Source organism: Ctenocephalides felis, unplaced genomic scaffold (genome assembly GCF_003426905.1).
Source record: "Ctenocephalides felis isolate EL2017-DRISC unplaced genomic scaffold, ASM342690v1 CF-g0.4_SCAFFOLD_00845, whole genome shotgun sequence".
NCBI classification, from domain to species: Eukaryota; Metazoa; Arthropoda; class Insecta; order Siphonaptera; family Pulicidae; genus Ctenocephalides; species Ctenocephalides felis.
Genome location: NW_020536999.1, coordinates 48,232,167 through 48,241,427, shown reverse-complemented (window position 1 = coordinate 48,241,427; position 9,261 = coordinate 48,232,167). Strand labels below are relative to the sequence as shown.

Below are 9,261 nucleotides of genomic sequence, written 5' to 3'. Positions count from 1 at the left end.
TTAAATATCCATATAGCACAAAACTCTACTTTAAAAAATCACACAAAGATTTTAAGTACGAAGAAGTGAGCAAAAAAGTTAGTTTTATCAAGAGATAGATGAATATTTCAAACAACGTGTATTTATATATCGCACATTGATCAATAAGCTCATTGTTTACCTATTCAATAGTAATATATCAATTGAATCACATCCAGAAACCAATTTTTCTAATATTTTATTCACTATTAAGAATTAACCATTATACTAAGCATTTTTAAAACACCGCTCATGTCAATGACTAATATATTATTCAAAAGTCATTCTGTTGCGTTATTGACTCCTACAAATTATGAGCAAATGTGGGCAATATTTAATATATTATTCAAGAAGTTTATCTCCACAGCCTATAAAATGCGATTACAATATAATATTCTAATTAAATAAACTCGAGTTCACATAAGAATCAAGATTTCAATACCTAACCAATATCCATATACACCAGCTTAAAACCAAACAGTATCATCCACGTCATCTGGTTGATGGCACTGGTGCGAGCACGAGCAGCCAGCTTCCGGATTACTAACGCTGCAAGAAGGTCCCATTGGAGAGTCTGTTTGACCATGATGTTCGCCGGTGTGATATGGAGATTGGTAAGGCCACACTCAAGGAATCGTTCCTCCACCGGGTGGTGTGGAGGACACGGTGTACTCAGGAGTTGAGGAACCTCGGCCGCGACCTCTTCCTCTGCCTCGGCCACGCCCGCGACCGCGGCCGCGCCCGCGTCACCTGCGTCCATCGCCCATACCCACTAGGTCTAGGAAGAATCGTGTGCAAATTTGATATCGATTGACCAAATAAAACTCTTGAAAGATGACTGGCAAATATCGACTCGCTTTCATAACATTTTTACATATTTGCAAGAAACACTGAGTAGATATACACATAATGTAAATAACAACACTATGTTTCTGAACAATACTTAGATATATCCAGGGCCGGTCCTGGGGTCCTCAGCGCCCGCATGCAAGATTTGTTCTAGCGCCCCCCCCCCCCCAATAATTTTAACTGTTTTAATATTTATCATCAAAATTATATGAATATTTACGTAAATTTACACAAAAAATTAGAAATAATCTAAAAGCGTATAAAATACATTGATTTTAATTTTATTTAGAAAATCGAAGTGATTTGCGGGTTGACCATAATTAAATATTTTATATTTTCAAGTATTACTAACATATATGTAATATTAATATTTGGGTTTTGAAACATTTCACTTATTTCATTAAACTTATTAACTTCCCGTAGGGTAAGTTATTGTAATGGGCCGAAAATCGGAATTGAAAATTTTTACATTTCTCGACGTTTTGAAGGTTTCTGAACGTTTTGGCATACCTCAGAAAAAATGGATGTGTGTGTGTGTGTGTGTGTGTGTGTGTGTGTGTATGTATGTATGGATACAAATTTTCGTCCACGTTTTCGGGCGTACGGATCAACCGATTTGAATGGTTTAAAAAACATTCGATTCCTATTAATAAGGAGAAGAGCTGATTAGTTTTTGGCAAAGACAGGTCCAGCAGTTACGGAGATAAGGAGCAAAGAGTGCAGAAAATAGAAATCGAGTTTTTGAGAGAACGGAGCATCCGATTTGAATTATCTAAAAAACATTCCATTAGTAATGATTGGGAGAAAGGGTTATTAGTTTTTCGCAAAGGCAGGCCCAGCCATTTCGGAGATACAGAGCTAAATGTACAAAAAATGGCAGTTTTTGAGAGAACTAAGCGTCCGATTCAATTGATTCAAAGAACTTTCTGCTTGTCTTAACAAAATAATTGATTTTGGAAAAAAAAATTTTGTACCATTTTTTTTTTTTTTTTTTTTTTTTTTTTTTTTTTTTTAATTTTTTGTATATCGAAAATAATTCAGATTTTATTTTTAATTCTGACTATAGTTCTAATATACTTTAAACAAATAATTTCAACTCTGCAATTCAGTTTATATAATTCTTATAAATATTAGACAATAATACAATATTTATAATAATCTATTTGAAAACATTCAATATTCCTCGAACGTTTCGTTACGGTACGGGAAGTTCCAGCAATTTGCCTTAAGGCACGATGCCACCCACCCCACTAGTTTTTATTTTTAATCATAACATTCATTTTTCATGTTAGATTTTTAAAATTTCATTTTAATTTTTTTTCATTATTTACAATATCCATAATTGCATCAGTAACTTATTAATATTGTAAAGCCAAATTGTATTCATGTTTAATTTCCTATCTGATTCAGAATATCAGATTGTTGTTTTAAAGTTAAATTTTTAATGTATTTTAAAAGATGCAAAAAAAATTACATATTTCCTGAACTATATCGAAAACAAAACACAATTATATTTGTATCTGTATTATTTCTACTTTTTTAAATTTAGTATGGACAACACTAGGTATAAAAAAGCTCACGAGTTTTGTTTCTAAGTACATTTTGCTTTCATTTTTCATATTTGCTCTATTTCTATAAACCTAACCACGCATGTCTTCAAAGTTCAAAGTTAATCAGATGCGAAACATTTTCAACAAATACAAAAGTTACAATTAAGTTTCTCGGCCTTATAGTCATTTTCTAGGCACTGACTTCCCATTTTCCATTTTTTTCTATTATAATTTGTAACTATTTTTTTTTTAACAAGTTCCGTTGAAACTAAATCACCTCGCAATTTTTCATCAATAATGGCCAATAATTTAAACTTTCGTAGGTTTGCGCTTACGGTATTGAACACTAGATAATTTCTTTTTCAATTCCACATTAACTTCGATCAAAGAAAAAAATTAATGAGTTCATTAAATAATAAGCAGAACAATAATTTACTAATTTGCACGAGTAATTAATTGCAAACTGAATATGCATTCTGTTTCTACATATCCATAGTTAAGTTAGATTGTTTATTATAATCTGTTAAGTATTCTAGATTTCATATTAAAAAAACGAACAATATATTATAAATTTCATTTCCGAATCTCGTTTTGGCGCCCCCTAAGGCGTGCGCCCGCATTTTTTGCATGCATTGCATTCAAGGTAGGACCGGCCCTGGATATATCCCAAGAGCATAAATTAAATCCACCTTTAAAATATAAGTTTGCAGTTACGGTTCAAATTCTAATGCCATCCAAGATCAATAAAGCAATTATTGAGCTTAACTTTACATAATTTCACTCATATAAGAACTTAATATTAATTCATGATCATTCATGCTAATTGAAAGTGAAATATACAAATATAAAAAGATTCAATTATAATAAAATTTAAGAAAAATGAATAAGGTTTTGATTACATAATATAAAGCAAAATATTTATATAATCAATGGGTTTCCAACTTCACAAATAAACATTTGATTTGTTTTGAATAAAGTAAATCAATGCGGTGCACTAATTTAACCACTGCTTTATTGTTGTTTTGAATAACCCTTAATAAAATATAGATCGTTTCCAGTTCAATTATAAAATTTGAACAATAAAATTAAGAAAAAACAGGCAGTATCTATTTAAAACGCATAAACAATTTTCGAAAAAGATATCAAAGTATGAAAATTAAACTTGCTTACCTATATTGCTGGTTGTTTTTTCTAAATAAGCAAGGGGTCCTTGGAGTACATTTCCCGGTCCTTGGGAGAATGCCCCTCTAGAATTTTGCTGCTGCATAAACATTGCTTGTTGTGGACTCACACCCATTGGACCCCCTGCTCCAACCTGAAAACAAAAAACCATGGTGTCAACTTTGAGCAGTTGCATTTGATTTTAAAAGAATTATTGGATCATTATTTAGTGTACCAATAAAATGTTAATCACTTAATTCAAACTTTAATTATTGACTTGCAGTTAATATACTCAGGGTTTTGCAAACTTTTCCGGAAATCCATAAATCTCATAGTTTTGCAATTGCATATAAAATAAAGACCATATAGTTTCTTTAACACTTTAATAATTATCAAAGTTCGTTATTTTACAAAACAATATTTGAACAGGTACATTTGTTTTGGTAAATTACAAGCAAATCAGTCTTAATATTACAAGTATACATATCAGTTGATGAAGTAGTTAATAATTTAATCTTTACAATAAAGCACTGGTTATTATTTCTTCTTCAAAATAATGCACAATAGTTAAATATCTTTATGTTTATAATTTAACATTCCAAATTTATCGATGATAAATTTCATAAGTTTTATTTCGTGTCACTGGTATTAGCAGGATCATAAAATAATGATTTTTTATATCGCTAACATTATTATAAAGCTTTATCGTTAATAAATTTATCATTTATAAATATACATATATTTATCCCAACGTAGCATATTAATATATATCCAATTTTATGAATATTGTCATGTATCGCTAAGCTATCTGTTACCCATTTTATTGAAAGGCTGAAAAAAAATGGAAATACATATATAGAAAAGTTTCTTCGAGCAATTGTATGGTTAATAATTTTACTTAGATGTTAAAAAATACATAATTATATAAAACACTTAAAATAATTGCAGATATGGAAATCTAGCAGAATTAAAGAATTTTGAATCAATTAGAAAATATATTAAAATTTTAATTATGCATCCTTAAGTACAAAAATAAACAGGAGTGATACGCAATTTATAGTTTCGTTTAGCAATAGCTAATACACAATCATATAATTATATAAAAATTTGATATTCATATCAACAATCAAAATAAAGAATTACTATTTCAGAATATATAATAAAGATTTTATTTAAATATACTATTTATTAGCATAAAAAATAAAGCACAACAAAAACAGCCTAATGAATGTGGTTAAAATCCAACAATTCAAGCAATCAACAGACCAATAAAGATAAATTCAAGAAGAAATAGCATTGTGACCTGCCAAACATTTAATCAAATGCCTGCTCAGGTTCTAAATAAGTATGCGGCACACATCACGCCATAGATTGATTTATATTATTTTTGTTTATACTCCTTTTTTTGTTTAATATTAAATTTATTGTAGTTATTCTTTTTTGTACCTAGCAACAATTTTGTAAATAAGAGTGTTACAGTATTAATTAACAAATTGAAATTGGTACAAAAAAAAATAGATGAAGTAATTAAAAGGAAAATAAAATACATAATCAAACTAACCTGCATTTGTTGCATATGCTGCTGTTGCATTTGCTGCATCTGTTGTTGTTGTTGTAACATGTGCTGTTGCTGCTGTTGTTGCAAATGTTGCATCTGTTGAGCTTGCTGCATTTGTGTCTACAATAAATACAATATTATATATACAGAATATTTTCTAACATAGTATTTTCAAACACTTCTTATAAAATAAAATGTAAACTTTTAATTTCACAGTTTTAATATATGTAAAGGTGGTTTCAATCTTTATTAATAAATATTTATCTCAATCAAATTTCAAGTTGTACTAATAGCAATAAATATATTTCTCACCGAAGAATTTACCTGTAGTGGACTTTGCATTCCGGGTACACCTGGCATTGGTGCAGCTGATTGTGAAATTGGTGATGATATTGCGCTTCCACCACCAGGTGTTAAAGATGATCCGTTGGACATAGTCGGTGTACTTGCTGAACCCTGTGCTGGTGATTTAGCCCAACCCTTTTAAGGAAAAAAAAAACTTTTTTATATACTCTGATAAAATAAATAATATTAGTAATTAGAATTCAAATTAGAAATGTTCATCAATTTAAAGTAGCACAGCAAATATATATTTATTATGTTACAATTTACAAACCTGCAAATCATCAAGCAGTTTTTGCCATACTATGATTTTATCATGATGTCTTTTAATCACTTCGTCTTTTCTCGTAAGTTCTAATTTCAGTTCATTATTGTCTTCTTTATATACAAGATCTGGTTTTAAAGCTGATAATAAGAAACGCTTCTGAAGAAAAAATGCTTCCATTTGTCTCCCCAAATCAATGAATCGCTGAATGAGCGTATCGACTTCTGTTCGAATTTCTTCTTTATCAGATGTTGGTGTAGCTTCTTGTTTTGTTAGCACATTTAAACATGACTAGAAGGAATATAATTGTACAATAGCGTTTCATGTGATAAACACATAAAACATTTACAACTGTTAACTATATCAAATCCTTAATACAAAAATTATAAGTTTTCATCAATTTTGCAATTCAATAATCCAATATTTCAACTTTCAGACAAGTTTGAAAGCACAATATAAAAGAAAGCTATAAAAAATATTTCCCAAAACAGATTTAGTCATAAAGTGAAGGTATAACGTTGTTGAAGAATTATGTATAAATGAAAATCCTGAATAAAATATATCTATCGCGTTTATATATAACATAAAGGGTTGTAATGTGGATATTTTAAATAAATACCTGAAACGCTTCTTCAAACTCATCTACTAAATTGCCATTGCCATTAGATGGTGTAGCCATTGTAACTGATTCACTTCACGCTTTTTCAATAAAAAATAATTTGCAAATAGTATCAAAATATAAAAATATATTTACACTACACTTTTGAACACAAGTTTTTCCACAACTGTTACATATTTTGCAAATATTTATGAAAAGCAGCTTTAATGCACGTCCATTACATGACACTTTCGTCGCAATTGACAGAGAAAGAAACGAAAGAAACTTTGTACTCTCAGAGGTGGCACTCCTGTTGGATAAATTAATTAAAGCCAACTTCACGGAGCAGGGTTAAACTTGTTTAGTAGAATATGTAGTGTCAAATTTAAGTTTAACAGTAAAATATACATTCGTTACGTCAGTGTTGTGTTATTATATACTTAATTATTATATTGTTTTTAGAAACATAGTAGTTAATACAGATAAAAAATAATAGATTATGTAAAAAAGACTTGTTAAGTTAGAATAGTTATGCTTAGTAAATTTAGAAGTGTAAAGAAAGTGTAAACGTCAAGTTTATTTGAAAATTCACACTTCGAGCTCTGAACAGAATGTTTTCCTCTGGATCTTGTAAAAGGTACCTTAATTTATATCTTTAAGTTCTTGTTAACTTCTCGTAGGATAAGTAATTGTCAAAAAATCCAAATTGAGAATATTTGCACATCTTTACGTTTCAGAGGCTTCTGAACATTTTGGCATACCTTGAAAAATATTTTCTGTTGAATATCGAAAATAATTCGGTTTTAAAATCTTATTCTAACTTAAATTATATAAATATTACTAACTTTAATCATATAAATAAACAGAAACAAATAATCATTCACTAAATAACATAATTAAAATAGAACAATGCAAATTAATACACAAAATGAAATCATGTTATTATTCTGCAGAATTAAAACAATAGACATAAATCAAAATATACATGAACACTATACTAGACAACACAAAAATTTTCACGATGAACATGAAAGAAAGAAGAAATTAGGAGGAAATGTCATATGGAGCGCAAGTAAAATATATAATGAACTGCCAATCGATGTTAAGATGACCAGTGATGACAATAACTTCAAAAGGAAAATGAAGATGAAAAAGATTAAAGATATTTTAATTATAATAACTAATATAATAATGAAATAGACAAATGGCATGTATATATGAAATATGAAAATTGTTTCATAATCTCTCATACCAGGAGACACCCCTGTCTGACTGAGGCTTGAAAACAATATATCAATAAGAAAAAATTCTAAAGCTCACTTATATATTCGAGATAAATAATTTTGACTTTGCCTTTCAATCTACATAATACTTAGAAATATGAAATAAAGCCCTCCGCTTGATTATGTTTTATTTATTCAATTCTAATGACTACTTATATAAACGTCATCGTCTATAATTTATAAGCTCCTATACTTTTTATGTAAAATACAAATAATGAAAGTTACAGTATTTATAATATATTTCAAAACATTTAATATTTTTCAAATATTTCATTACGGAACAGGAAGTACCAGCAATTTACCTTAAGGCACGATGCCATAAACCAGTAGTTTTGTACTTTTGATCTAGCAGCATTTTATAGTGCTTTTAAATTCCTACTGCCTGGTTTATCCTTTATCTTTCGTATTATAGACATAACATTGGAGGGCATCTATTAACTAAGTGATCGATTTTTGAAGAATTTTTGCGCATATGTGATTTGTGGTGATATTCAAAATTACCCTCCTCCAAAACCAAACATTACGAGCATTTTTAGTTAAAAAAAAATAGTACAATTTTTAATTTTTTTTGAAAATGTTTGGATTTTTTTAGAAAAATTCAGGTAAAAAATAAATACACGTAATATCTTGCTATACCACTTCTTCCCCCATGTGATATTTTGTCAAACTGCCCTTTCTCCTGAAAATGTAATGTGATTAATGGAATCATTTTTTTTTTTCTGATGTCTTCAACGCTTTTACTTATATTATTTTATTCTGACTTGTTTAGAAAAATTCTCCTAATGGTAATGCACCGAATCAAACTGTTTGAAATAATTTTAAATTTTAAGCATTTTGTGTACACAAAACATATTAATAATTGCATAAACAATGTGCATGTTAAATCATGTTTGTGCTTATTAATTATTATTACTTTAAATTTTGGTTTGATTCAATCATAATCATCATTTATTAAATAATATATTCTGAAAATGAAATTTGAAAATAAAATATTTCAATAATTTATTATTACCTATGCAATTCATACTTGTTTCAAAATTAAGATTTATAACTTATACACATCTAGTTGAATAACAATTTATAGTATATTTTGGTTGACAGTTTTGCCAAAAACTGTCTTTTAAAATATTTCGAAATGATAAATTTCCACATCTAACACCCACCAAATATTTAAAGAGAGAAACAAATAATCATTCACTAAATAACATAATTAAAATAGAGAAATGCAAACTGATACACGAAATGAAATTTAACCGAATTAAAACAAGTGCAACAATAGACATAAATCAAGATAATGATAAACACTACACTAGACAACACAACAATTTTCACATTGAACACAATAGAAAGAAGAATTTGAGAGAAAATATCATATGAAGTGCTAGCAAAATATATAACGAATTGCCAAACGATATTAAGATGACCAATGATGACGATAAATTTAAAAGAAAAATGAAGAAATACTGTAAGGAAATTGAAGACAAAGAAGACTGAAGAATTATATATAAAGATATTTTAATTATAATAGATATTATAATAATGAAATAGTAAAATGAAATGTATATATATAAAATATGAAAACTGTTTTTCATAATCTCTCATACCAGGCACCTCTGTCTGACTGATAATGAGATATG

At 28.5% G+C, this 9,261-nt stretch overlaps 1 protein-coding gene across 3 annotated transcripts; it reads right to left on the bottom strand.

Annotated features, from left to right (window-relative positions):
- Positions 1 to 440: 440 nt before the first annotated feature.
- LOC113363217 (mediator of RNA polymerase II transcription subunit 28-like) lies at positions 441 to 6,589 on the bottom strand. Of its 3 annotated transcripts, none has more exons than XM_026605699.1 (6): positions 6,363 to 6,589; positions 5,753 to 6,034; positions 5,449 to 5,616; positions 5,140 to 5,256; positions 3,588 to 3,732; positions 441 to 796 (listed from the first exon to the last, which is right to left on the bottom strand). In XM_026605699.1, the coding sequence occupies exons 1-6, from the start codon at positions 6,420 to 6,422 to the stop codon at positions 765 to 767; spliced, it is 804 nt and encodes a 267-aa protein (XP_026461484.1). In that variant the 5' UTR covers positions 6,423 to 6,589; the 3' UTR covers positions 441 to 764. The 3 variants fall into 3 exon arrangements, with proteins under 3 accessions (XP_026461484.1, XP_026461485.1, XP_026461488.1); XM_026605700.1 differs by having other exon boundaries at positions 5,461 to 5,616; XM_026605703.1 differs by lacking the exons at positions 441 to 796; positions 3,588 to 3,732 and adding an exon at positions 4,219 to 4,409.
- Between the last annotated feature and the right edge of the window lie 2,672 nt (positions 6,590 to 9,261).